Source organism: Aquila chrysaetos, chromosome 12, assembly GCF_900496995.4.
Source record: "Aquila chrysaetos chrysaetos chromosome 12, bAquChr1.4, whole genome shotgun sequence".
NCBI classification, from domain to species: domain Eukaryota; kingdom Metazoa; phylum Chordata; class Aves; order Accipitriformes; family Accipitridae; genus Aquila; species Aquila chrysaetos.
This window is the reverse complement of record NC_044015.1, coordinates 37,905,243-37,932,237: the sequence shown is the minus strand read 5'-3', so window position 1 is coordinate 37,932,237 and position 26,995 is coordinate 37,905,243. Positions and strand designations below refer to the sequence as shown.

Here is a 26,995-nt window from a genome sequence, read left to right as displayed (position 1 = left end):
CCGCTTTTGCCCATTTTTCTGGGTTCTGAGGTGTTTTTTCAGATCTGTAGACCCTACTGCGTTGCGCCCAGGAGCAGCCGTTTCCCTCGCTCTGCGCCCCATCTCCTTCCCCCAGTGCCGTCCCACATGCGAGGCCAGTAGCTGTGACAAGGGAAAATAACTTGTCAGACCATCCCCAACCTGTAATATTATGACACTGAGCTGATGTTATCACCAATTATGTCATGGACAATACCTGAACCTAGTTGTCTTCCAAAGAAGAGTGGACTGCCCCAAAATTTCCCTGGTCTTCACCAGTCACACTTCTAAAAGTGTGGAAGATTAGGAATAGATCACATTCCCAAGATCTGCTGTTGTTTCTGGTCTCTAATAACAGCTCAGTGAAATCCAAAAAAACCAAAAAAAAATCCCAAATCTGTATACTATACCTATAAGATACGACAAATCCCACCAGTCACTAAGTAGCTGAAAAGAATAATGAAGGGAAAATAAGTCTGTTGAATGCTGTGCTTGCAGCCCTTGGACTGATGTGTCTAGATAAGATACTAACTGCATCACTGCAAAAACCCCATCCAAATCATAAAATGTTACCTTTTTAAACAGGCTGAAATTGTTTGTTCTGAGGAGATTATGCATGCTTAGGAAGTGTTTGGTGCTGGTGCTCTCAGTAGTGGTTTTATTCGAGTCGGGGCTGTACCTGGGAACTCCCGTTCTGGGTCGGTGCCTCTGATACACAAACCCAGACCAAACCTCAAGCTCCTGCTCCAAACTGCTGCCTGTTTAATAGCGGCGGTGGACAAGGTGGTCATTGTGTTTTGCTGGGACGTTGCCGTTCACGGCAATTTGCAGCTTGGTGGGGACCGACGGGAGGCACCAGCACTGCGGGGAGAGGTGGGACAGGAGGGGAAGGGCTATCGAAGGGATTACCTGCCTTCCCTCCAGCGTTTTGGAGAGAGCGTAAAGTCCTATTTTGTCATGTCCTGACGTATCTGTCTAGTTTCTCTAAGGAAATTGTGCCATGTGGCCCATTAAAAGGTGACTTACATAGAGCAGCGCCAGCTCTTTATCATCAGGCGTTCCCCAGAAAAGTCCGGAGCCAGAGGAAAAAGTCGGCTTCCACTTCTGCAGTGTTTGATCTATACAACACCACGGCTGCGCCGTGCTCCCCGTGCAGTTATTATAGCCCGGTGCAATTTATGGCAGCCCGGGGGCTGCTGGCAAAGGGAGGTGAGGCAAGTGGGATCCCACCAGGGCTGGCAATCACAAAACGCATGTTTTAAAGAAACTTTTGGCATTTTCTTTTTATTTTTAGAGCCCATATAGAAGAATCTGCCCTGTCCTTTTTCGCGGGACCACGGCTCTGAAGTCACAACCTCCCGATTCTCCAACAGTGCTTTAATTCACGGCCCGTGTTCATACCACTGGGCGGGTCATAAATCCTCCCCAGCTACCTGTACACAAAGCCGGCATTCATTTTCATCACGCCGTGACTCCAGCCCTGGCTTGGGGGACTTCCCTGCCAACTCCCGGCTCGGCAGGACCCCCGCTTTCTTCTCTGAGACCACCACGCAGCAGCAGGGCTTTTCATGTGGCGAGGAATGAAACTCGCGCTTCGAGACATGTCTCTGATGAATGAGATTTTTTTTTTTTTTTTTCCCCCCAATTTCTTTTCCTTTTTTTTTTTTTTTTTTCCAGCTCTCCTCAGGCTTGGCTCTGGAAAGCAGGGTCAGGTTAGGCTGTGAGAGCATTAGTCCCACTCCAAAGGGCATTAAGGATGCTTGGGGCAAGGCTTTTCTCAATGCCCATGTGCAGAGGGGGGAACGTCCATCCGTAAGTCATGTATCGCACCCATTACGTTCAAATCAGTGGAGAGGAATCTGGGACACCTTCAAACAATCATATGCGTATAGGTTGCTGGCAGATCCTCCCCATCACAGACATGCTTTACCAGTCCCTTTTCCCCTAACCTCCAGGCCTGCTATTGCTGCAGGGTTTCTTTTCCAAGCAGCTCTTTGGGAATGAGATGTGCCGTGTCCTGGTACGTGGGATTAGGGGCAGCTGGTGATGGGTGAGTATTGTCGAGGCTGCCGATGGCTCCCTGCCCACCCAAACCCTATCGAGAGCCGCCTCTGAACACCACCGAGCACCTGGGCTCCGTGCAGCAGCCGTCTTTGCTCGAAGGAAAACATCAAGCGCTCCCGCAGAGAAAGATGAAATAATATTTGATCAGTTATGGATGGAAAAAGAAAGTCCTGGGGCTCTCAGTTCTCTTCTTGCCAAGCATACCAGCCTTGCTTTTCCTGGGAGACATGCTCTGTAAAAAAACATGGGCTCAATGTTTGGACAGATCCTTTCCGGCTGTTCTCCAGGGCAGAAATATCCAGTGATGGGAAAAGTCTTGTTTGCCCTAATTTAACTGGTTTGTCCTTAGGACTCTGAGAAACAGCTCACCATGAAAAGGAGCTGCTTCACCAGGGAATATGTGTGGGCTTCAGCGAGGACGACTGTTTTTGCTGGGCTCTGCTGTCCAGAGATGAAGAAAACATTTGGTTCCTCTGGGGAAATGTCTGTTTTAATCACTCCGAGGTCTCTGGCTTCGGCTTGGAGAAGAGCCTTGTGCGCAGGCTGGGCTGATGCACTAGGGTGGGTGTCCCCCGTGGGGAGACCTGTGAAGATGTGGGGTGAGGATTATCGCTGGGCATGGTGGGACTCGTGTGGTCCGCTCAGCTTCGCTTGCCCCAGGTGTGAGCAGGGACCCGAGACCTGCCACGTATACGGACACCCTATGGACACGGGTGCCGTAGGGGCACCCCCGCCGAGGGCGAGCGCCGTTCTTTCCCTCAAAAAGCGAACCAAACCCGCTTCTTCCCTTTCTCAGCCCATCCAAAGCCGGCCGCCGTGTTGGCGTTTGCGGTTCGGGGAACCCGTGAGTCAGGTCAGGGAAGCGGAGACGCGCGGGGCTGAGCCTGTGGGAGCACAGCCCTGCCCAGGTGAGGTTCTCTCCGCCCCGGGGGCAGACCCATGCCTTGGCCCAGGTGTGTTTTTGGGCTCGCTCCGCCTCACCCGGTACTCTGGAGGTGGCAGGGACGGGCGACGGAGCGGGAAGAAGCCGGACCGGAGGCAGGGGCAGGGAAATATGCTGCCAGGCTGAGCTGCTGGAGCCGGCACGGAGCAGCGAAGGGATGGATGTGGTAACTGCCGGGGCACTGCTCCATTCCACCCTCGCCGCAGCAATGGGCGGCTCTCTCTCTCCTCTGCCCTTGGCCCGGGTGAAATATTTGCTGCTTGATTTTTCCGCTGTTTATTCGTAGCTTGGGGCTGTTATCTCCGTGAAGTGCTGGGAGCAGTTTAACCTCGGGGTTAGGTGCACGCTCTCATTGCTGCTTCTGCTCTGCCTGGAAACCACAAAGGGACAGCTTTTCTGCCCAAAAGCTGGGGCTGAGGGGCTCCCGGTGCCGGGTTTCTTGCCCCCTTGCTCCGAGATGAGCTGCAATTGCTGCCTCTTAATTTAACAAAAAGTAGAGTGGATTTTTTTTTTTTTTTCCTGGGAGAAGCTGGCGGGTTAATGAGTAGATAGTATCTGCGGCGTGCTCTCGTCAGCGTGCCTGGGGTGCCTGGGCTCGGGTCCAGCCGCCCTGCTGCCGGGTAGAGGGCAACGCTGATTAAACATTTACCCACGGGAGCTCCCTTGGAAATTAAGATAAAGAACGCATGAAACCAGAAAAATTTCAGGAGGGGAACATGCAGCGCTTCCTCTCGGTTGTCCTGCGTGTCACGTCTTGAATGGGGTTTCTTTTCTGGTGTCAATTCGTTTTAGAAAAGCGACTGCAGAAAACTAATGAGAATTCAGATCCCTTTTGGTTAGTCCTTGGTATCAGCACAAACCTCCGGTTGCTGCTCTTTCTAAAAGGTATCCTTATCATAGGCTTAAGCTGAGCTTTAGTCTGCTTCCTAGAATGATATTAATGTTAGAAGAGCATTTTATTTATAGGGAGAAAATATGGAAAGTTTAGCTGTCCCCTGACTCCGTAATGCTCATAGCTTTCCGGCCAGTGGAAGTTTGTTTCCTTTTTATTCTCTCCCTCTCTCATCTTGCGTGGGCTTTTGCCAAATCTGTTATTATTCGCAGTGAATTATTTGGCCAGATGTAGCTGTAACACACATTGTGAGCTTTTGGCAGTCCTTTAAATTTATTAGCGTCTTCTCCCCACTTGTCAGCTGGTCTAATTTACAGGGGAGCACCTCTCCCCGCTGCACTGAACCCTCCCTGGGCTGGTGGGGCATCGGGGCTGGGATTTCCCGCGTGTCCTGCCTGCGACCCGCTCGGCACCGCGTTTAGGCTGAGCATCTCCCTGAGCTAGCTTAAGGCGCGCGGGTTAAACCCGAGAGCTGCACGGGTGGGTCTGCGGTTTGAAAGGGTCCCGGCTCTGATGGAAAAATCATCCCCGCTGAGACCGGGAGAACTCATCGCACCTCAGAGGGCCACGCTAAGCTCAGCCCTGTGCAGGGAAGCGGCAGTCGCGGGAGCTCTGTGGGGAAGGAGAGGGTTTCTGGCCGGGTGTGGGTGTACAGGAGGTGGCCGTGGGCTGCAATTTAACCCCCGTCCTCCCGGGAGGTTCGGTGTGCTTGGCCGGGGGCCGTACGTGTCCCTCCCGTGCCGGCTCTGCTCGTGGCATCGGTGTGAATATCCCAGCGGGCTGCAAACCGGGGGAAATGATATTCTAGCGAAGGGCACCGAGAGTGCATTAAGCGCAGATAATCTTCCAGTTAATTAGGCAAATTATTTGAAGCTGCCGTTTCAAGGCAAGAGGAATAACAACTTGAGAGGGAAGAAGGGAGGCTCGTATCCATCCCTCTCTAATTAAAGGTAACGCCAAGCTAGTGACTGTCACAGCCGTTTCTGTCACAGCCAGTGCCAGGGAGAGGCCTGACCGAAAACCCGGTTTCGCATGAGTCCACCTCGCCTGTGGCACGTTGAGACATGCAGGTACTTTTTCTTTTCCGTTTTCTTTGTCTCCGAGGGCACTGATGAGGAACTATGCGCTGCGGTAAAGAAAATCGGTAAGGAGAGGTAAACAGCATTGAACTCTTCAACTGTTGCTGCAGCACGTGCAAAAACTCGGTGCAATTGCATTAGGGCACCTCGCTGCTTTATTTCCTGTCTGGCATCGCTGCAGGGATCTGGTACATGTAGGATTATTTTTTTTTCCAAAATCTGATTCATCCTCCGTATGCTTCTGAAAACTCTCATTCCCATCGGCTCGCCGCTAGATCAGGCTGTCTGGGCAGCTTACACGGCATCATGCCGCTGACCACTAATATGAAATATAATTGGAGCAATTCAAACCTCTCCCCCAAGGGTTGGTTCTTTACATCATGCACTACCCTGTGAAAGTAATAAAGTCAGTGAAAGGGGTTATTCAAGAGAAATTGTCAGTGTTTAATAAATCGTGCAATTAAATGCAATAAAACCTCAGTATGCTATTCATCTGTTCTGCCTTAACACTTAAGGCTGGGGCTTTTTTCAGAATAACGAAGTTCTGTCCTAGATAATTTTTTCCAATTTCCTCATTAGACAGGTTCTCGTGAAGCCTTACAGTTCTCTGCACTGAACTAAGTAGTGCCAGAGTAGTGCACCTAATGTAATCATGGCATATAAAAAGTTATAGAGCAGTTCAAGGACTTAAGTAGCTCGTAAATTTTTTCTTCATATTTTCTCCCTAGTTCAGTTCAGGGCTGAATTTAAGCCACGACATTGCAGGCAAAAACTGTGGTCCCCTTTTCTCCAGCATGGGACGGTGAGACACTTGGGGACAAAGGCCTGAAACAAAATGTTCTTTCGGTGCCCTTTTAAACTACGCTGTCACTGATTAGCTCTCTTTGTTCAAAATCGTATGTAACCCGGGCTCTGGTAACTGTGCGGGGGAGGAATTGAGTATCTTAGCCAGTATTCATCACCCGGACCGGGAGATGCTCTTGCTGTCAATTGTGTGCTGTGTGTTTGGTTTGTATGTCCTCAGCTTCCTGAGGTGGGAATAACAGCAAGGGGAGAAGCGTCCAAAGAGCCGTGGGGATCCTGAGCTGAACCAACACAGTGGAGGAAGAAGCTTTTGTCCCAGGGGTCATCTGAAGCCACCAAGGAGGGTGTTTGGTGCTTCTCTTCCCATGGTTGAGAGGATGGACTGGGGATCTCCGGAGCAGCACCAGCCTCTCCCCCGGCTGGTGCTTGTGTACTGAAAATAGGTGCAGCTTTCCTTCCCAGCAGGTGCATAAGCGGTATCACAACACCTCTGCCAGGAAGCTCTGACGTTCATTTTAGCGTTTGCCAAGTTGTCCCGAGGGAGATTCTCCAACACTGGGTGATGTTGGGGAGCAGGAGCCATCTCCGCTGGTCCCGCTGGCTCTGCTTGGTTGTGTTTCCATGTTCTGCTTCTGTGTTTTCCCCCGTCTCAGCTCTGTTGCCTTTATCAGTGATTTGTGAGCCTTCAGAGGATCCTCTGAATGTGCTAATTCTCCTCTCCTGCTTTAAAATTTTCATCAAGTTCTGCATATCCTTGGTGACCAGGGTGGAGTCTGTGGCCTCTTTCTCTCTGAAACAATCACGATCATGTAACTTGCCTGTTGCCACCTCTGAAAGCAGATATTTTGTGCTCTCCTCTTTTCCCCCACCCAGGAAGGTGCGACTGATTTCAGAGCCCTCCGAGCGAAATTTCAAAATGACTCCAACTTGGCCAACAAGCTGGTGCAGCCGCGCAAGAAGCCTCCCCCTGAAATCCCTCCCAAGCTGGGCTCTGGAGGGAATGCCGTGTCCAAGCCCCTGCCCCTGAGTAAGAAAGAAGCGGTAATACTAAAATCCAAGGATGAACCTGCCCATCCTGCCACCCAACCCTCCGCGCACCCCCAGGGCAACCCCTCCGCGTGGCCTCGAGCCCAGCTGGGTTACGTGGAGCCGACGGAACACAACGAAGAGCACAACGGCAACGTCTTGGAGAAAGGGCTGAGTTCTCCCAAGAACGGTCCAGGGAAGCCTCTGCCATCCTATTGCGTTGACCGGCGAGGATCAGCCCAAACATCTCCGCTCCCAAATTCTTTCCACCACGCCCTACAGATGTGGGAAAACGCTTTATCCCGCGGCGAGAAAGCAAGTGCAATGCTCCCAACCCAACGGGCGGCAAACTTATACGTGCACCCCTGCCCGGAGCAGAGGGTGATGCGTGCTCCCGCTGCGTTGGGCGGCAGCAGGATGCGACCGTCTGGAAGCGAGCCCACGCTGGACTTGCCTGCCCAGAAGAAGGATGGTCTGCGCGGCAGCGGGTCGGCTCTTCCCCAGGCTCCCAGAGGACACAGGAGCTCGGATGAAGCTGCTGCTGAGAGCGCGGCGGCAACTGTTTTCTGCCAGCCGGGTTATCGTGCACCAGAAGAGCAACCTCAGCGCCAGAAAGGTATAGTAAGCTATACTCTTAACAATAAGCATATATATATATGCATATGAGCATAAATGTGTATAGGTGCTCTGAAAGTGCAGGATACAGCAGTCGGAGAGAAAAGCTGTTATGAGTTTGGACCCTTAAATGAGAGGCCAAAGTGGCCCGTTGGAGTGCTCCTGTCCTTACCTGGAGGTCCTGGAGATAAAAAAAAGGGGTCTCAAACTGCTGCTGAGCTTGGGTAAAGGGAGGGGTCCCCATCTCCACCAAATTTTTAAAAATTCACTTCAAGAAATTGCCCAAATTTTGAAAGTAGGAAGGAGGGTGAAGTCAGGGGAATATCTTTAGTTTTGGTCTGCTTTGGCCTTTCTCAATTACAACGTGAATGTGACTACGCCCTGCTATTTGGTTTTCACACTGACATATAAAGGCTTGGCTTTTCTGCAAAGACAGTTTAGTTCAAATTAAAATGGCTTAAACTTGAAACCCCTCTCTGCACCCTTCCAGCTTTGCAAAAGGTCATATTTGACCTCAGAGAGCGTACACTCCTTGCAATATTTCTTACAGAAACCGGTGCTAGGAAACTCGAATGCCATGAAGTTCCCCTTGCTAACGTCACACCGAGTGACAGGGCACTGAAAAGATTAAGTCTTTGTTTACCCTGGAAAGCTACCTTGCTCAGACTGTGTATTGAAAACAGCTATGCCACTAAATCCTGGCAGATTAAAATGTTATCGGTACAGAAAATTAGGCTAGTATTTTATAATCTAGAGGAAGGGAGCTGTCGAGAGCTGAGGCCCCAACATGGTTAACTTTGTAGAAATCTGTAAAAATGGACATTTCCATTTATTTTTCCATTCTGGTAACATGGTAAGAGCCCTGCTGTGTAATGGGGATGCTGAAATTGGGAGGAAGCAGAGATGGTTAGAAATGTCCGTATAACAACTAATGATCCTACATGGATTTTTGCATAAATGAGGGCTAATTGCTGCCTGTCCTCGTGCTTCTCTGGAGCAGAATCAGAGCCTCCCTTCTGCCAGCCTGGAGCAGGAAAATGCTCTCACAGCCCCAGGAGCAAGTGGCCAAGAATTAAACCTCTCCCTTCAGTGGAATCTCTGGGTCCTGCCCCTGGGAAACCTGCAAGACCCCCGAAGTTTGATCTCAGTGCTTTCCGAAGTGCCGTGCCTTTGGTCCACAGAGGAAATGAAACAAGTAAGAGATTTCTAGTCTCTCTCCCCAAAGCTGTTCTGCAGAAAATGAGTAATAATTTGCAGTTTATTGACATCTATAACGCCACGATTCCAAGCGCATGGAAGTAAGACGTTGCTACTTGTTTCTAAGATCTTCCTCAAACATTGAAAAGAGCCCAACAGTTTCAGTGAGACCGATTTTTGCTCCTAATCTGGAAAAGGGATCTGGTTTTCCAGGTTGGACGTCATACCCCATGCAGAAACCCGTTTTCCTCCCAACTGCAGCATGTTGTGAGCGGTTTACAGCTGGCTGTAAAGCAGCAGCAGCTGCGTATGAGGCGAGCTGATCTTTATCACTCCTCTTCAATGGGAAGTTCCTTGACTCTGGAGCACACAACTGTGGGAAGGCACAATAAAATCAGTAGAAAATGGTCTGCTAATCACCCCCCCCCTTCTGCTTTAAATACAACAGAGAGCAATGTCGTTAAATGTTCCAACATCAAGAAATGCAAAAGTTCAGTTTCCCATAATAAAACCCTATTGATGTTGCATAACAGAATATTCTGGACCACTTATTAAGCTGCTAAATAGTGTGTCTTTATAGTTACAGGCTTAATTATAGCCAGATCTTCAGGCACAACTTTTGCTCAATTCAAATGGAGCTGCTTTTCTAGGAAGGGCTCAGCTAAACTCTCTTTGGCTTTACGGTGCCAGTGCTTATTGATCTGCCCTGGCCTTGATAAGAATGAGACGGAAAGAGAGAGGTTTTCCCTGAAAGTCTTTTCTAACCTCCTTGCCTTTTCTAAATATATTAATTTGATGGAGGAAATTAGTTACATTTATATGTCGTCGTCTCCATGCCCTCTCAATATTGCTCAATTATTGATCTCTAGAAAGGCTGAGGTTGTTGCCTGGAAACATAAAATAATGACATATTAACATAGCCACATCCCCAGTTTCTGCTGGCAATCTCATTTCACGCCTTCCTTTGTGTTTGGCGTGCTGCCTCGAGGAAAGGCTGTCCCCATCACACCTCCTGGTCGCTGCTGCCGGTGTTCTGTAGGAGAGCAGTCTTGCCTTCAAACGCTAATCCTCTGTGTGTTTGTGTGCAGCTGCTGACGAAGAGGATTACTTGACCCCCGAAAGGTGAGCGTGTGGCGAGGCAACGTGTGGCTCGTAGGTGACGGGAGCATCCCCATCCCGTGATGCTGAAGCATCCCCGTGCAGTCTGGAGGGAACGTCCCGCTCCCAAAGGCAGCAATATTTGCTCCAGGGATTGTGCAAACCTACATGGGAAGCTCAAAGCTGGCCGGGATGACCTTCTGCTAAAGTAGAAAGCTTCATCCCTATTTTCTCCTCTGGGCTTTACGAGCAGCATGGAGAACGCTACCCGTGTGTCATTAGGTCTGGTTTAGCTGGTCGGAGGGAAAACACTGCCAGGGCTTTGGTGGCGAAGATCGCACAGCACCCGTGTGTTTTTCACTTCCTGTTTTCCATGTACTCAACTCGGTGTTTTTAGGAAAGAGACGCTTTTGCAAACTGTTGCTGAAACAAAGCCCTGGCGTAACCAGCAGGTGTTGGGGTTTTTTTTGCCAGCAGCGGAGGAGCTTGCCCTCCTGTGGGTTTGTGCAGCCGGTACAGCTGGGGTAGAGGAGCCACTGCCTTCCCTCCCCATCGCCAGGACTTCAGCTGTCTCCAGATGCTGAAGTGAGTTTTTTATTGAGTGGTGGTCCAAAGTCACTGGAGAACATGAGCTGACGGGTTCAGCTTCTGATACCACAAATGTCTGAAACGGCTCAAAAATCTTACAGACACAATTGGTTTTGTATACAAGGGGAGTCTGACTTTTTCTGGTATGTCTCTGACTTGTCATGAGTGGTTGCATAGTGGTGCTGGTTCTGCGCCACAAGAACAGCAAAAGTGGAGAAAAATATTCATATACATGTTTTGCCTTAGCTGCATGAATATACAGCTGGGAAAATGAGAAACAGAATGGCTGAACCAAAGCAAAAAGAGATGAATTCTTAAAATACTTTCTGTGCCCAAACAATGAACTCTTGCAGCTATCGACACAGCAAGTTGTGCTTTTCACATCATGAGATGTTCCTGCCAGCGTTGGCTGGTGTTTTGTTTAACTTTTAACCTGTACTTGTAAGAAGAGAACTGGTCAAAAAATAACCAGCTCCAAAGCTGTCATGCACCACAAGGAAGCTGTCCTAGTAATATATTGCAGCAAGATCAGCTGTCTTGCTCTAATACTTGTGATACGGTCTTTACAATAGGTCACTTGTTAAATATTAACCATGTGATGTAACTGGGGAAATGAATTAAATGAACTCCAGCATAAAAGCAAAATCATGGGGTTTTGGGGGCAGAAATTCCCCTCCTCGAAGCCTCACCTGTAATGAAGTCTGGTCTCTTAGAGACCCTGACGTAGTTGCTTGGGCTGACTAAACTTGAGCTCTGATTCCTTGTTTGGGGATAAACACTCTGCTTTCACTGATGCTAGTTAGGGATCCATCAGCTCAGCTGTATTTCAGGTCCGCTGTAGCACTGTGGTATATATAAGAGCTGTCTGGTGTCCAGCCAAGCTCCCAGGATGCTATTTTATCCAGGGCTTGGGCTGGGGAAGTGAAAGCTCAGGGGTTTTCCTGGTCCTCTCTTCCTCAAGCGATGGCACTGGGGACAAAATATCTGCCTGCAGTATTAATGTAATATGTATATGTGTGTCCCCTTCAGTGGGACCTACGTGTCCAAAACATGCTGTGGGACCAGCCAGCTGGCAGGCACTGCCCCCAGTGCTGGGGGGCTGCAGGGGAGAGCAGGGGGCTAGGGCAGCCTTTGGCATTAGCACAAGCTTCTGCTTGACTTTAGGTGTCGTTTCTTACTCTGATTTCACTACTGTTAAAATGCACCTTGAGTTTCTTGTTCCTCTTGTTCTGGTTTGCAACAACTACTTAGTCTTTACTCTGTTGAAGCTGAGCTGTGACAGCAGGGTGATTCACGGAAAACCAAACCCTCCCTGAGGTTTATAATAGACTTACTGTTAAAAGATGGAAGTTCTCACTATAACTCTTCCTGATGCTCTTTCACCACCCTACCCTGTCCCCCGCATGTGTTACAAGCTGTACCTTGTGCATTTGCCACTTCCCAGTACACTCCTGAGCTGCCAAAACCTCTGGCCGCCGTGGGCGGAGGGGAAGCCTTGGGGCTTTGCCTGGCTAATCCGGGAAGGCTTGGATTTCTCTCCGCACCTATTTCCAAATGACACTAGTTTGAATTTCTGGAGGAGGAAAGGAAAAAAGAGAATGAGGAGATGGGGACTGGGCTGGAAAGCCCAATACTTGAGGTCGTGTGGTGCTGGGGCTGTGACGCCTTGCCTCCTCCCACGGCTGGCATATGCCACTCGCCGCGTCGGCATGGAGCGTGTGGCTTGATAAACTCGGGAGCAGGACCTTTAAATGTACACTCTGATAACTCTGCTTTCCCTTTCCTGTTTCCTTAAGTGACAAACAGCATGCCAGACAGTGCAACTGGGTTGTTATTAATTTTAAAGTAGCTGTAGTAGGTTTGAGAATTGCTGCACTCCGATATCCTTGGATTTTTTGTTCTGTTTCTACTTGGGGGATCGCTGTAGGCAGAAGACCGTAATCCCAGTATAAAGTCCCCTGATGTGCTTTGAGCCCTAAAAACACAGCCTGTCCTCCCGAAGGAAAAGCAGTGAGAGCGTGGAGTCGGGGGGAGGCTCGGCCGAGCCCTGCATCTGGCACGGGTCTCCTCTCCTCCGAGGAATTCCTGATTTCACTTTACTTTCTTGTAGGCTCAGTATCAAAGCGCTTGAGTTATTTGTCCTTAAGAAGAATATTTTTTTTTCAGGCTTCTAAAAGGACCAGAAAAAAAAAAAATCTCTTCTCTCTTTTCTTTCACCTTCTCAGTGCTGAACTTGAAGAGCAGCATAATTACGAAGAAACCCCGATGTACCTGAATCAGTCTGGGGACACTACAACCTTGTCTGTCATTGAAGGTACTTTGCAAGGCAAGACTGCTAGGTGAATTACATGCTATCTGGGATAGAGCCTTTAAAAAAGGAAATAATAGTTTCTTCAAGTTGAGAAAAGCAGCTGCGCATTAGTCTGGGTAACCAAAGATGACTGTCTGTATGTTCCCTCTGTGCACTGGCAGCGTGCGAGGACGTTGGGGCACAGACAAAAAAGAAGTTAGCATTTTGGTGGTGAAATGGTGCTTACAGTAAAGCTGCAGTGGGGAAAAAGTCATGAGACGCTACCTATGTAGAAGAGAAAGAAAAGAAGATAGTGAGGCAAACCTCAGCATCTTCATGGGAACAGAAGCGTACAGGGTACAGAGCTTTTCTATCTCCATCACTACTTCTTCCCAGTATAATTTTCTCTATCAATCGGAGTTGTCACTGCTCTGCTTTTACATTTTTCAAAGTTGTCTCCTTTTGGGGTGGTTAGCTTCTGCCTTGTGCATTGGTTTTCTCTCCCATTGGAAGAGGAGGCAAGCAACTTCCTTGGGGGGACCTGCCACAGCCCTCTTGGGTTTGCCCCTACGGCTGTGAAAACTGCAGCCAGACAAGCTTGATGCCACAGTTCTCTGAATGTAAGCCCATGCTAAAGAGCAAATTGAAAGACCCTGGCCAGCAGGACATGGCGAATGTACCATGGTGAATGTGTGCCTGGATGCTGAGCATTTGGGCTGAATTTGTGTTTTGCAACTTAAAGTGCAGTGACTTTAACATGGACTAAAAAGTAATACATATTCACAAATATCTTTTCTAGTACCTAAGGCAAAGCCTCAAGAACACAAGGTAAGTCTCGTCACAGCCAGTTTTGATCTTTCAGGCTTGACTGTATCATACATACCATGCTTTCCTATCTTAGAAACTTTTAATATCTGTATTTCTTATCTTCCAAGTATTTCTTTATGTATGTTGTCTGTGAAGACTCTCAAAAAATAAATAAGAAATTGCAGAGGGGACATGAAGACTAATGAGGTTTCCAAACACACTAGGGGAGAGAGTCAGTTCCCTTGACCTCTGCTGCAAACATGTAAGGAAGCGGTAACACCATCTGGATGTTGGTGGTAGACCAAGTAAGTGTCAAGCACCGATATCAAGATCATGAATTCTTGGAGGAAAAATCCACTGAATTGCTCTGGAAGCTCCTGCCAAAGGCAAGCGGGTGCTGGTAATCCCTCTGTAAAGGCATAAAAGCAAAACTGAGCCAGGTTGCTTGTCGTGGCAGCACGCTTCAAGTTTTGGCTCATAAGCAAGGGCAACCGTTGTGGGCACGACTGTACGGGTTTTCATCCCCTGCTGCAGGGATATCTCTGCTGCAGACTACAACTTGACTCTTTCCATTTTACCCTGGCTGCAAAGGGGGTGGCAGTTCACCTTGGCAGTGGAGATATCCTGCAGCGAAGGCAGGATAGCGCATTGCACAGGGCAGGATTTGCTACAGCTCTCCCTAGAGAAGACCTGCTTGGCTGCATGGCCAAGCTCACAGTGGGTGGCTGGGCTGAGAGAACACGTCACTTCGTGCCAGGAGATGATCACGTACTGGATATCAGTTCTGGCTCTACTAAAAGAGGGGAAACTGCTCCTTGGAAAATGTCAAACTCTACTTTCAAGTCCTGACTTGCAAAGCAATCACATTGTCCAGGAAATAGCACAGGTTTCCAAATGCACTTATCTGTGCATGATTTGCAGAGAGGTTCTCTGGCTTGGCTGTAGTCCTATTTTATGGTAGGTTAGAAAGTTTTTTTTTTAATTAAAACAACCTTCCTCCTCTTCTGTAAGGTCTCCAACCTGTAATTGCTTTCATTCTGACCAGTAGCTTCATTGGCCTGATCCTTTGCACTGTTCTATTATCCCTGCATAGTTTGTCAATATGTGTATCCTCTGTCCTGCAAAGTAGAGGAAATATCCTTGTCTGATGACTATTCCAAACGTAAAATGCTTCTGGGCTTTCTGAAGAAATATATCTTTAAATACTAGATGACAGTTGAGGCCTTGTATAAAAGCTTGACTGTTGAAAAAAAGCACAGTGGCTGAAGGCTTTCCTCTTCTTTATTCTAGAAACAGAAGACTCTTCTCATTGCCAAATCCAGGTAATTTCCTTTCCTTTCTCTCAAGCTTCTTCTAACCCCACAACTAACTCAGGTTAGGGTTAGAATATTGTAACACTCAGTAAATAGAAAGAAATTTCCTATATTTGAGGACAGGAGCAGGACAATGTAGACGATGATGCTCTTCTGTGTCAGCTCGCATGGTTTCTAAGATTGTTTTCATTCTAAAGCATATCTGGAGGGGAGATTTTCTCTCTGCTCTGGCACACAAGAAAATACATTGTCTTTTCCTGCTGAAACCTGAACTCTTTCAGTATAAGAAGGGAGAGGTAAGAGGCTCTCAAAGAGGGACACCCAGTTCCAGGTCCAAAGCTGTGTGGTAAGGCAAGGTCCACACTGAATTTCACCCTATGAATGTCACGTTTCAATCTCCTTGCAGTGTTTAATTACTGTCACTGGCTGAAGACTTTTTTCAATGGGGATTGAAGATTCATGTGATAAAAGGGGGTCACTTCAGTGGGAAATGTTGTGATGCTGGGAAAAATGTAGCATGTTCTGCCTCCTGGTGCTGTATCTTCTTCCCTAAATTGCCATATAGTGTGGTGAGAGGCAAGTCTTGTGAGACAGGTACCACCACTGGCAAATGGATCTAGCTTGTCCATTCCTGCTACTAGAAAACAATCATCTTAGTCTGTCTCTTCTCCAGGAGTGATTGCTATTACCCCAAGTAACCAGTGGCCTTTAGATTTGGATTTGCCCTTTTAGTACTGGTGGTCTTTTTGGCATCTTCCTCATTCAAAAGGAAAATGAGCTGCTTATGTGGGCACAGTCATAAAGCAATCTGTCTCTCTGCGACTTTGCTAAAGTGTCTCTGTTCTCAGATCTCTCTCATTTCTGAAATTTTTAGTCCTGGAAGAGCTATAATAGAGGATGAAAAAGAGGAAAACCCAAGCCTTGAAGGAGGGAAACAGGAAGAAAAGAAAATTTTCAAGGTATCGTATCCTTGAGACTACTTTTAATAGTTATTGGGGGTGCCTCTTCTCCTTCTGTCCTCCCGCTCAGCAGGAAACAGTTGAGATTTGAGTCCTTAATCACCTGAGGTTTGCTGCCTTCTCTTTTGCCTGCCCATTGCTCAGCTGCTACTGTCTAAAAGACAGGCAGTGCTGCCAAGCAGCACCTACGTCTACCAGAAATCCCTGATGGAAAAGGGCATGAAACTGTCTTAAGTCCACAGAAAGATAACATAATCTTATAGATGTATGTATGTAAGTTAAATTAACTTATATTAGAAAGCTGTTTCTGAAGACTGTATTGGCCAAAGAAAATGTCTGATCTCAGACAGGTGGAAATGAATACGTGTCTCCCACTAGTCAGACCGAGGAAGATGGTAGAGGTGGGATGAAGGTCCCGCAAGCGAAGCAGGATGTGACCAGTACCCAGACTGCAAAGCATCCTACCCCACAAGGGCTGGCAAAAGACGGCGCGGAGCTCTGTGAGTGTCTCATTGTGCTGTTGAGTGTTTCCTCAATCCTCAGCCCCATCTGTTGCCCAAATGTCTCTTCCATATGGGAAATAACATTAAATTTGGATGCAACTCTTGAACCAATTTAGTTAAACCAGGGCAAAAGGTTGCATGCGCATTTGTATTCTGGTCTGAATAATTTATTTTGGCTTTGCAAATAGCTTCCTAAGTTGGTTAACCATCTGCGTAACTCAAACCGAGGTGTTTGTTTTTCTAGCAGATTGCACTTATCCGAGAGAGCTGAAATCCATCTCCTCTGCTTCTCATAATTTATTGAGTCTCAGAAAAGGGTTTGGCTAAGGCTTGTGGTAGAAACGCACGTGAGCGGGATGAGAGCCTGAAGTCTCCCCATGTCCCTTATTAAGATGGATGATGGCTCCTTGCTCCATCTTCTTAGTAGTTCCACTGAGCCTTTTTTTGACTTTGGGCTCCTTCTGTCACGATGCTCTGAGACAGCATCCAGAGCGGATGATATGCACCTTAGCTGCACAATTAAACCCAGTCATGTCTCCTCTGTAAACGCTGTTTTGCAACTTCAGGTATAAGTGTGCATGGGCTCTATTCCGCAAAGGCTTACTCCTGCCTCTGCAAGCTGTTAGTATGATGTGGCAGCATTTCAAAGACGAAAGAGAGAAAAGTAGCTCTGTTGGGCTCTGTGGACAGACCAGGAGTGTGAAGGAGAAAGTGTAAATTGACTGCGGCTGTGGTTGTTGTTATTGGTGTGGTCCTCGTTTTTTTTTCTAATTTTCAATCACTTCATAATAATTTTCTGGTTTGGTCGCCATCTGTTTTCGTAAGAAATCTTGCTGATTTGCTTGACCTTTGAACAGCTGGAGGTAATTTCTGTGGGGATTTTTTTTTTAAAGTACTCATGGTGAGCGTCCTGCTATTGCTTCATCAGAGAGGCTGATGTGGAGAATTGTTTGGTTCCCACCCCACCTCCTTTTCTTCTTCATGGGAGTTTGAATGTTTTGCAGAAATTTGGGCCATTAACTAGACCATATTGTGGTGGTGCATGTTTCTGGTGAGACCTACTGCGTGCACCCATGTTCATTTAGAAACACTACCTGCTTTTATTTGTGTGGCTGCATTTCTACATTACTCCAACTCTCTAAAATCGGTTTTAAGGATTTAATATTGCCGCTTAACAGAGTCCTCCGGTAAGAATCCTTTTCTAACCTCATGAGGTGCAACTCTCATGCTTGGTTCCAGCTCCTGGTGAAATACATCTCTGGGATACTCGCCCTCCTCGTCTCCTTTCCTAGATGTTGATTTACAGGTGTATTCACAATGGACTGGCCCGTTGTTTGGATCTCAGCATCTCCACCAACCTTGCTAAGCTGTCCCTTCAATCAATCCTCTGAACATCCATGACTAGTCTCTTGGGATGTCTTCTGTTGAGCAGCATTTGGATCAGAGCTGCCACAACTGAGAATCTTGATAGATGTTTTAATTTTTTTAAACCTAAAATATTTTCAAACTTTAAAATATTTTAAAGTCAAATGTTTTAAAACTTAAAATCTTTTAAAATTCTTTGCTTTTCTTTCTCAAAGTGGCTCAGAGCAGAGACTTTCCCGGGGTCCTGGAATGGGAAGTATGTCTGTAGGCTCTTATTTGTTGTGGCATCAACTGTTACCCTCAGTAGTTGCCCTTGCCCTGAGAGAAGTTCCTCAGAAAAGCTTCTAAAGCAAAGGTCCTTTCTCATTTCCAGTGCAGTATGTGTATGTTGGCACTCCAAATCCAGGGGTAGAAAGAACAGCCTTGAACCAAAACACTCGGCAGTCTCCAGAGGAGATATATGATGACGCTGAGGAAATGCAAGATAGACTGTGAGTATGGACTGGGGCTCTTCGCAATGGCTGTGTCTATGAAATGTCTTTTAAAAACTACGCTGCAGCACGTCCCCATGTAATGCTTCTGTCTTCTAGCAGCCACGCGTCAGATGCCTCAAGTCCGTTTGCTTCAGCCAGCAGTAAGTGCAGCACGTGGGGAAGCTCGAATGGGAGCTGCTTTTAATTTGGGCTGGTCCCTGGGAGATCATGTGAATAGCTTCATTTAACTTTCAACATCTATAGTGTCTCCTTCTGGCCCGGTTGCTCTAAATTCCCATTAAAACCAGTGGGGAGCAATACACGTGTCTAGCATGGAATTCATTTGAGCGACCTCAAAACCTGTAAGAGTAAAATGTAACGGCCTGGGTGCAATTTGTCCAGCAAACCTCACCTCATCGCTACTGAATGTGGTTTGTGATAATGGTATGCCTTGGTTTTAAGTTTCAGGAAACAGCTATGAAGAAACATATGAAGATGTTGAGATTGGGGGTGATAATCCAGGAAAAACGGAGTAAGTTGCAATTTCTTAGCCTGTATTTTGAAACACTGCCTTGATCTCCCATGCCAGGTACTGGCTGGAAGCCTTTTTTTTCCTAATGCAACTGCAGAAAAATTGTTGTATGGGTGGGTTTCTTCCCCCTCGTCCTCCCTCTTTCCACTTTGGCTGATACTTAGGGAGGAAAAATAGTTACCAAAATTAAATCCCTGAGCAGCGAGGCCTTTCTATTAGAGCTTGTAGCACTCTCCATCCATTGGAAGTACTCCCTTTACAGACCTCTTCTTGCATAAAACACACTGGACAGTATTGCTAGCCTTCTCTTGATCAAAAGTGTTGTTCAGCTATAGCTGAGAAACGGCACCTTTTTTTTGTGTGCCGAAAGAGGTAATGCTCAAAGGACAAAGGGGAACATTGTCGCCATAAAAAGGGACAAAATGCTCACATTTCAGATCACAGAGGGTTGGAAAGCTGAAAGGAGTCCAGGCTGACATGCTGTAACTAACTTGCAACCTGGTTTGTTTTTTTTTTATATATATATATATATATATATATATATATAGCTTCTCAAGATATTTGCTTCCACAGGGTGTGTTATAAAAGCAATGAGTTTTGCAGCCTCAGGTTTATAGGTTGCCTGAGCTTCCCAAATGGATTAAGAGGTGAAACGTGAAGTTAGTTGTGTTTTTACTTATTAGCTTTGTGTGGTTCCCTACCCTCGTGCAGTAAAAGATTTCCTGCATCCCTTTGTGAGAAACAGAGACAGCCTTTGGGAATGGCATATGGGCTGGGGATGCTGCACACGATTGCTTCGAGTGCATCTGGTGGTTCTCTTCTAAGGAGCAGTGTGGGAGGAATAATAAGGTGTTGCTGTACATCTGATTTTCCCTTACGGATGTGAGACTCATGCTGGCTTGCATCTGGATTCAAGTCTAGCTTATGCGTGCATGTAGAGCCTGGGTGGGTCAAGGAGGGGAAAAAGGCACGGGAAACCTGAAACCCTGGAGGTGACTGGGCAGTTATTAAAAGGCGAAGTGCCATTTCTCTGCAAATTGTCCGTGGGAGTCGTGTGGTGGAGGTGCATGGTCTTGTCCGGCCAGCGGGTAGCGTGCTGGCATCTGCATCTGCCTCCCGGACCGAGCACCCGCTGGGAAGCGTCCCCATGCCTCTTCTGCCCCTCTCTGCACATGGGTGCTGAACGGCAGCAGAAATTAAACTCTATTGCTAATTCACAGAAGAGCAGTGCATCTTGCTGGGTTTGCAAGGGAATTTCATGACAAAGCTAGAGGTGGGACCAAATTCACAAATTCATTTGGAGGTCAGTGTCTTAATCCCCAAACCAGTCTTTATGTAATCTTTCTATTGATCCCATGTGCAGAATTAGGTGTGCTGATACACATAAAGTGTTTTTAGTAGTACTTGTGCATGGGTAATGTCCCCCATGTGAGGATCTTGGTTGTTTGCAGATACTTTATTGGAAAATCGCTGTGTAGCTTTGCAACCCCCTGTAAGGTTCAGAGAGAAGTGTGTGTAGTGTAAAGTCCTTCTCAAAAGCATACACGATAGAAATGTGTGATGGAGGGTGGCACAGACAGATGCTCCTGATGTCCTCCTTTAATGTCCACTGCATGCTTCTGGGCAATTTTTGTCCCTTTCATCAGGAACTTTTTCTCCAGATAAACCTGGCTCATTCTGTAGTTATTGGGTCAGAGAATGACAACTTCAATTAACCCAGAAAAGTTTATAGCTAAGCAAAGGTTTGAGCTTGGACTTCATAATTAAGCACCTTTTGCTGTGCTGGTGCCTGTCCCATTGAATCCATCATTCATCCGCATGATGCTGTTAAGGCTTAAAGCTTGCTGCTGAGCTGAGGTCTAAGGTCTGCTGACCTCCCTTTACCTGCTTCAGGATCTCTGGGGCTACGGGTATTGCAACTCTCACATAGTTCAGCGCGTAGTGCCTCTTTAATTTAAAATCTGTTTCTCTTTTGGACAGAACAGAAAAACAAAAGAGATTTGGAAACTTGTTTAAGATAGAAAAGTTGAAGCTGAAGAATACCAGGTTCAAGGAAAACTTAAGGTAAGAAAATGTTGGCTATCCAACCCCTTTCCTCTCCAAACCTGAGCATTCATATTTGCAATAATTTGAGAGCAGGACGTCTAGGAGTAAGGAATACAGCTTTATTGGGAAAGATATGCCAAAAGTGCTTCTATCAACCCTTTAGGACCTGCTGTGGCAGATGTGGCCGATGGTCCATCTATGCAGCTTCTCTGAAGTCTCTGGCATGAGGAATCTACAGAAGCTTGTCCTACAGTCCAAGTTTTCATAGGCTTTCTGCTGCCTTTGGTACCTTTCTGATACCTCAGCATGACGCAGGTACACAAGGGAACATAGAAATGTAAAACCTGCTGCCTAGACCTGTGGGCCAGGATTAGCCAAAGGCTTGCTGATGTGGCTCTTAAGGGTTGAGGTTTTTTATTCCAAGTACCATTTATAGTCAAGCTGGCAACAGCATCTGCTGAAAAAGTTTGCTATTGAGTTTGTAGTCTAACAAGTTAGGACAGAGGATATTGTATAAGTTCCTATAGTGCCCTGTTGGGTATCCTTTCAATACCCTGGTTAAGGTTCCACGGAAACTGCCTTTTCCTCAAGCACACACGAGCTGCCTGCAGAACCAGTCCTCCACCACTGCCAGCATGTGCCTCACCCTGGGCACAGTGCCTGAAGTCCAGGACAATGTGACTTATTTCTTTGGAAACTCCAGATTAACCCTTTCCTCTTTTATATGAGGAAGGTTCGGTTTACTTAAAAACCTTTTCACGCTAGGTGCTCTGCCACGTCAGTGGCTCCTTCCTGCATTACTGCTAAATATCTTTATAGGGAAGGAGCCACCAGGTTTCATGCCATTCTTTTGTTGCAAAGAACCCTTAAAGCTCCCGCAAACGTCTTAGATACCTACCATTGTTGTCACATTTAAATTCCTGGGCAACCCGTGATATTGGCGGACCACAAGGAGGGATTTACTACTGACTAGAGTTACCAACTGTTCATCGCCCCTCTAGCTATTGGGAAAGGGTGTAGGGGTGGGCAGAGGAGGGTGCTTTTGCCGATTTGGACTGTTCTTTGGATGCAATGTAGGCCTTTCATAACGCGCTTGATGAACGCGTGGTTCTTGTTGCTGCCAGAGGATGGAGATGCTTATTTAGCAAGGGACGTAACTCTGGCAAACATGGTTGGTTTCACAGAGCCCGTGCACCTAGACCTGCCTCTATTGCTTCAGCAGCAAGCGCTGCTAGTTTGTTGGTGCTTGTGGCTTTTTGGGCGATGCTGATGTGCAAACTTGTTTCTAAAAGCCTCTTTCTATCCGCAGATTGTTTTCCATTTCGGTACCAAATTTAGGTAAGCAACATACGTGTATCTGACTCTTGGGGATTTGTGTGTATGATGTATGAAGAGGCAAATGTATTGCACAATGGAAAATCAACTTTACGCATCATGCCATTCTGAAAATCATGTAATGTGGCAGCATTAACTTTGAAGACTTGATAGAGATTTGTGCTTCACTTGAGGGTGGGGTTTTTGCCCATTTTTGGATGTTTTTTCTTTGAAGAGGAGCATTCCTCCTGCAGATCTGAATACCTTGAGGAAGGCAACGTGTGAAGCGGTCCACGCTGAGCTACTGCTTCCAGGCTGGCAGTGGTGTTTAACAGTGAACTGTGCTCCAACAGCTCTCTGTAAAACTATTTATCGCTGCCTGCTGGAGGGACAAGTTCATGCCTTGCATAAATGGGGAAGGACTCAAAACCTGTCCCCACTAATCAAGCCTTGAGAAGGTGCTGGAGTGAACGTACCCCTGTCCTCGGGGTGGAAGCCCTGCCTGGGCTGGCTACAGCATGAAGTTGGGGCTTTGCCGCTGCTCCTGTTCCTTCTCTGGAGCTGGATGGCCAAACCCGTCCAGAGAACTGCCCATAAACACAACTAACAAACCCAAGCGCCCTGCCTTGTGCCGGAGTTTTGCCTGGTTTTTGGAGCCCTGAGGATCCTCCTTTTGCGTTGCCTTGGCACCTTTGGGTTGGGCGACTAGCAGCAGCCCCAATTTGCCTCTGCGATGCATTGTTTTGAGTACCAGGCTCAGAACGACATCTCCTAATAATTTTCTCTGTTGCATTTCGGTTGACAGCAGCTGTTTCCCAGGAGGACATGGTGTACGACGATGTCGAGGTGGGGCAGAGAGAGATGAGGTGAGGAAGGTGCCCTCTCCTGGGGCTGGCCCTGGGCCAAGGAGATGTTCCTCTTGGTGTAAACTTGTGCCCTGGGGAGCCTGCTGTACTGCAAGCCACTGAGGGTCATGAGCTGGTCGGGACTCAGTCCTCTGGAGACAGTCCAGGTGCCCTCTCTATGTGTGTTTAATTTGGCAAGTAGCATCCCACAAAATGTTTCTTCAATGTTACCTAGTTAGTGCCAGAGATGTGAAAAGGAGAGAACCGCTCCCTGAAACGTGAAAATTCAGATAGTTTTCCTAAGGAAGGAAAACTCCGGCTCCCAGACCCGATAATCAGCCCCGTCCTGGCAAGCTCCTTGTCAGAAAAATTACTTTTAATAGGAACAGCATGTCTTGATGTCTTGCTGCCAGATGATTGTGGCAGCAGCGCGTGCTGGTATAAATCGCAGCAAGTGTTTGCATTTCAGTGGTGGTTGTGGGGGGAGACAGAGAGAAAAATCATGACTTTGTAGGTACACGGGTTTGGGGAGGGGACACGGTCTGCTGGAGAAAACTTGAATTTCTGTGTGGCTCTTTCCCCTCCTCTCAGAGAGAAGGACGACAAGTACAAAACCTGGATGCCAAAATTTCTGATGGCAAAAGAGGATAAGGACAAAAGAAAAAGCAGCAATGATGTGGAAAGGTCTTGATTTTCATTCTGTTTTCCCATGTTGTCTAACTTCATATGTGCGCCTCTTGAGCCATTTGCAGGAGCGGGATGCCCCTGATTGTGCAAACATTTTGTGTTAGGCTGCTGCTCGAGGGTCCTTTCCCTTTGAACCCAGGTTTCAGGAAACTTTGCAGAAAATATCTTAAGGGCAAACCAAACTCTTGGATCTGAGCTGTATGCAATTGGGGAATACCCTGAGGGTCCTATCCTGAAGTTGCATCATGTGGTCCCACTTAGTCAACACAAAAAAGTGCTACTTGCTATATTTTTGGCTGCTTTTCTGCCCTGGTCAGTCCCATTCCTTCTTTAATTGTGCTTTGATTAAATATTTGATTTCCGTGGATCAGCTATTGCTGTTGTGGCAAGAGCACTGTGTTTAGAAGCCCTGTACACAGCGTAGTAATTGCCTGTGCATTCCCCTTGCCCTTATTTTAAAGTATTGATTTCTTGGGTCTTCTTTTTCCAGTTAGGTTTATTGCATTGCCTCTGGCTGCACCATTTGTGCATAAAAGCAAAAATAAAACTTTTTGTTACTGGTGGTGCTGCAAAAATTCACATGGAAGTAGGAGTTTCCATTTCCCTTTTAGATCAGCAAAGTGTGCATTGCAATGAGCTTTTTCATGACCCAATACCTGGGACTTCAAACAAATGCAAATCAGAGATCTATTTTCTAGGTTCTCGCCACAGAGCTCCTGCATGGGGTTGCTCAAACACCACTTGTTGTTTTGTGCAAAGTCATGCGTATAATTTTACAGACTATCAGGAAGTCGATGAGATTTCAGCTGTTCCTTAGAGATCGCAGGTCCTGCAGGCTGAGACTGCCAAGGAGGAATCTCTTCACAGCATAGAAGTCCCAAATTTCAGCTCTTTTTCCCCTCCTCTTAATTTTAAGCGCATGAAAGTTAGCCAAGGGTGAATAATTTATTGCACGGGGGTATTTTTTGTTTCTTTGGTTGTTTTTTTTTCCTGTCTGAGTTTTAAAATGAAGGCCATAGCTGGAATTTCATGTGCAAACCAGAAAGAGTGGCATCTCCATACTCAGGGAGTGCCCCAGCATGAACGGCCATTGCTCTTCTTAAGCTGGTTATGAGCTTGTTTTTCACTTTACAGTGCAGTATAAATGTCTGCTTGGGTGACTTTCTCCTCCATGTGCTAAAAAAGCAACAAAAATTTGCAGAGCTGTGTCAAGCCCCACTTCCATAAATGACTCAGGATGAGAGTTATCTGGGGACCCTTTATGTGTGAATATAAATAAAACCAGAAGGAGACAAACCGCTGAGGGAAAAGTGAATTGTTGACTTCTATAAAAACATGGCTGATTTGAAACATTTGATGCTAGAGAGTTTGTTTGTTCCCACGCTGCTTACAGAGAAAACAGTTGGTCCAAATGGAGATACAAAATGGCTCACCAACAGATTCGAGTTGTATATTCATCCTTTTATGAAAAATAGCGATGTGAACGGCGTGCTTTGCTCTTCCATGAGTTCATTGCAGGCAAGGCTGGAGTTAGGCTCTGGGTTGAATTTCCCAGCGTGCCAGGGGTTATTTAAATGGAGCTTGGAAGTGTGTGTGCCTCCCTTTCTCAATGCAGAAATATCTTCAAAGTCAAGAAAAGTAATCCGGAAAAAAGCAAGAAGATGGAAAAAGAGGAGAAGTTTTTCAGAGAAACATTTATGGTACGTGTCTTTTTACAGAGCTAGTTTTGTCGGGGGAGGAAAGCAGCATGCGTCATGCTTAGAAGATGCGTGGTGGAAAGTTGTCGGTCCTTAGCTATGCTGGGGGAGATGTCCCACTGACCTGCTGCCTTTTCCCCTAATCTGGGATCTTCATCAGGGATGTTGCTGGGGTTTTTTTCCCCCTCCTCAGCCCCAAACAAAGCCTCACAACCCATCCTGAAATCTCTTCTCTCTATCCCTCCCCACTGCCCTTAAAGACATTGCACACAAGTGTAGAATAACTTGTGGGTTTCTTTCTTTTCTGCAGTACGATAAGGAGATCAACGTCATCAACACAGCCACTGCCGAGTGCTCGGTCCCCAGTAAGCGGAGAGTTGATCTCCCGGTCACAGCTGGAGAACAGCTGGACGTTATCGATGTCACGGAGGGCAACGCAGTGATTTGCCGCAATTTGGAGGGCAGATGTAAGTTTGCAGAAAGTCTCTGGCACGGGTGGTCACTTTGCAATCCAGTTTTTGGGAGCAAGCAACAGTATGTTCTTTGTGCTTAGCTGCTGTGCCTTTATTTGCTCAGGAGTTTATTAATTTGCTTCTTTTTTTTCCCCTTCTCTCAGTTGGGTATGTTCTAGTGGAGCATTTGAACTTCAGGTAAACTCAGATTTTATTTATTATGATGCATATTTTCTTCTCCTTCCTGTGTATAGATATTTGAGATCTGGAGAAATGTACTTAAAACTTCTGAAGGCAGGGGAAGGTTAATGTAAACAGCCAGTATTAAATATTAAATAAGTATTTCCAGTTTTAGTCTGCTATTCTGCTGTTATACAGGTTTTCAGTCCAACTGCAGTTAAAAAAAGCCCCGACCAGTCATGACTTGTATAAATTGGAGATTCTTGACTTGCCTTCAGATATGCCATATTAATTCACATCTGCTGCAAACATGGGCCACTCGGTGTGCATCGCCTTGCCAAAACACACCCTTGAATTCCCTGCTGCAATATCATTTCCTTGCATGCTCATGCATAATTGATACAAATGAACCTCCTATTGCCCAGGTGCCCATTGCTGTGAAACTTTCTTTTTTTGAGACAGACAGTACTAACTGCCCCGAGAGCTGCTCTCCCCCCGGAGCATCCCTGAAGGTCTCTTTTGTGCTTCCCGCATCCGTGAGAGCCCACATTGGTCAACCGTGGAGTGATGATGCGAATGTAAATGAAGTTTTATTTTTTACACTTACACTGTTTAATGGGCAAGAGACGTTTTCTTTTTTTGTCTGCTATTTAGAGCATGTCTTCACTGATTATCTCAACATTAGTTATTTTCAGTATTTCTCACTTTTTGGAGTACCTTGTTGGTCGGCTCTGAAATAGCCATGACATTTCTGTGTTTGCATGAAAAAAATTGTGCAGTTTAGTTGCTCCATCTCGTTACTGTCTGGTTTAGGTGCAAGACTACCCAAAAGACTTGCTCTTTAAAAAGCAAACCATATAAACTTGAACTGGTTTGGGGCTTGACAAAAGTATTGAGACAAGAAGTATGTACCGCCACTCTTGCTGGGTTAAATATATAAAATAGTGGAAAACTTGACTCATTTCTTTCCAAAAAACATTAAAAAAAAGAGTAAATAAAGCATTCAGTCAAAATTTACTTTATTTTTGTAAGCTAACTTAGGCATCCCAGATATGTAAAGGCTGACTTCTGGCTCCCACCGACTCGCAGCAGCAGGCAGTTACCCAACAGTTGCCCCTGTGTTCGGGCTATTCTCCGCTGTGGGCCTGGAGGATGATTGCTTATTTTAAGAAAAATGCTCCTAAATGTAGGAAGAGAAATATAAATTG

At 46.7% G+C, this 26,995-nt stretch overlaps 1 protein-coding gene across 7 annotated transcripts; it reads left to right on the top strand.

The window, feature by feature from the left end:
* Positions 1-1,048: 1,048 nt before the first annotated feature.
* Positions 1,049-26,393, top strand: FYB2 (FYN binding protein 2). 7 transcript variants are annotated; one of them, XM_041127933.1, is made up of 20 exons: positions 1,313-1,830; positions 6,674-7,442; positions 8,442-8,636; positions 9,727-9,760; positions 12,550-12,650; positions 13,414-13,442; positions 14,712-14,743; positions 15,609-15,693; positions 16,040-16,193; positions 17,935-18,052; positions 18,152-18,195; positions 18,497-18,566; positions 20,547-20,630; positions 21,922-21,950; positions 22,732-22,792; positions 23,363-23,455; positions 25,074-25,158; positions 25,466-25,622; positions 25,772-25,805; positions 26,250-26,393. In XM_041127933.1, the coding sequence occupies exons 1-20, from the start codon at positions 1,633-1,635 to the stop codon at positions 26,257-26,259; spliced, it is 2,382 nt and encodes a 793-aa protein (XP_040983867.1). In that variant the 5' UTR covers positions 1,313-1,632; the 3' UTR covers positions 26,260-26,393. The 7 variants fall into 7 exon arrangements, with proteins under 7 accessions (XP_040983864.1, XP_040983867.1, XP_029887850.1 ...); XM_030031990.2 differs by having other exon boundaries at positions 26,213-26,393; XM_041127930.1 differs by lacking the exons at positions 25,772-25,805; positions 26,250-26,393 and having other exon boundaries at positions 1,049-1,830; positions 25,466-25,765.
* The last annotated feature ends 602 nt before the right edge of the window (positions 26,394-26,995 follow it).

Excerpts from the sequence above, each read along its gene's own strand:
- FYB2 (XM_041127930.1), top strand. The coding sequence starts at position 1,633 with ATGAGATTTTTTTTTTTTTTTTTCCCCCCAATTTCTTTTCCTTTTTTT. Across the intron at positions 20,631-21,921 it reads AGGTTCAAGGAAAACTTAAG|ATTGTTTTCCATTTCGGTAC; the intron begins GTAAGAAAATGT and ends TTCTATCCGCAG. Across the intron at positions 21,951-22,731 it reads CATTTCGGTACCAAATTTAG|CAGCTGTTTCCCAGGAGGAC; the intron begins GTAAGCAACATA and ends TTCGGTTGACAG.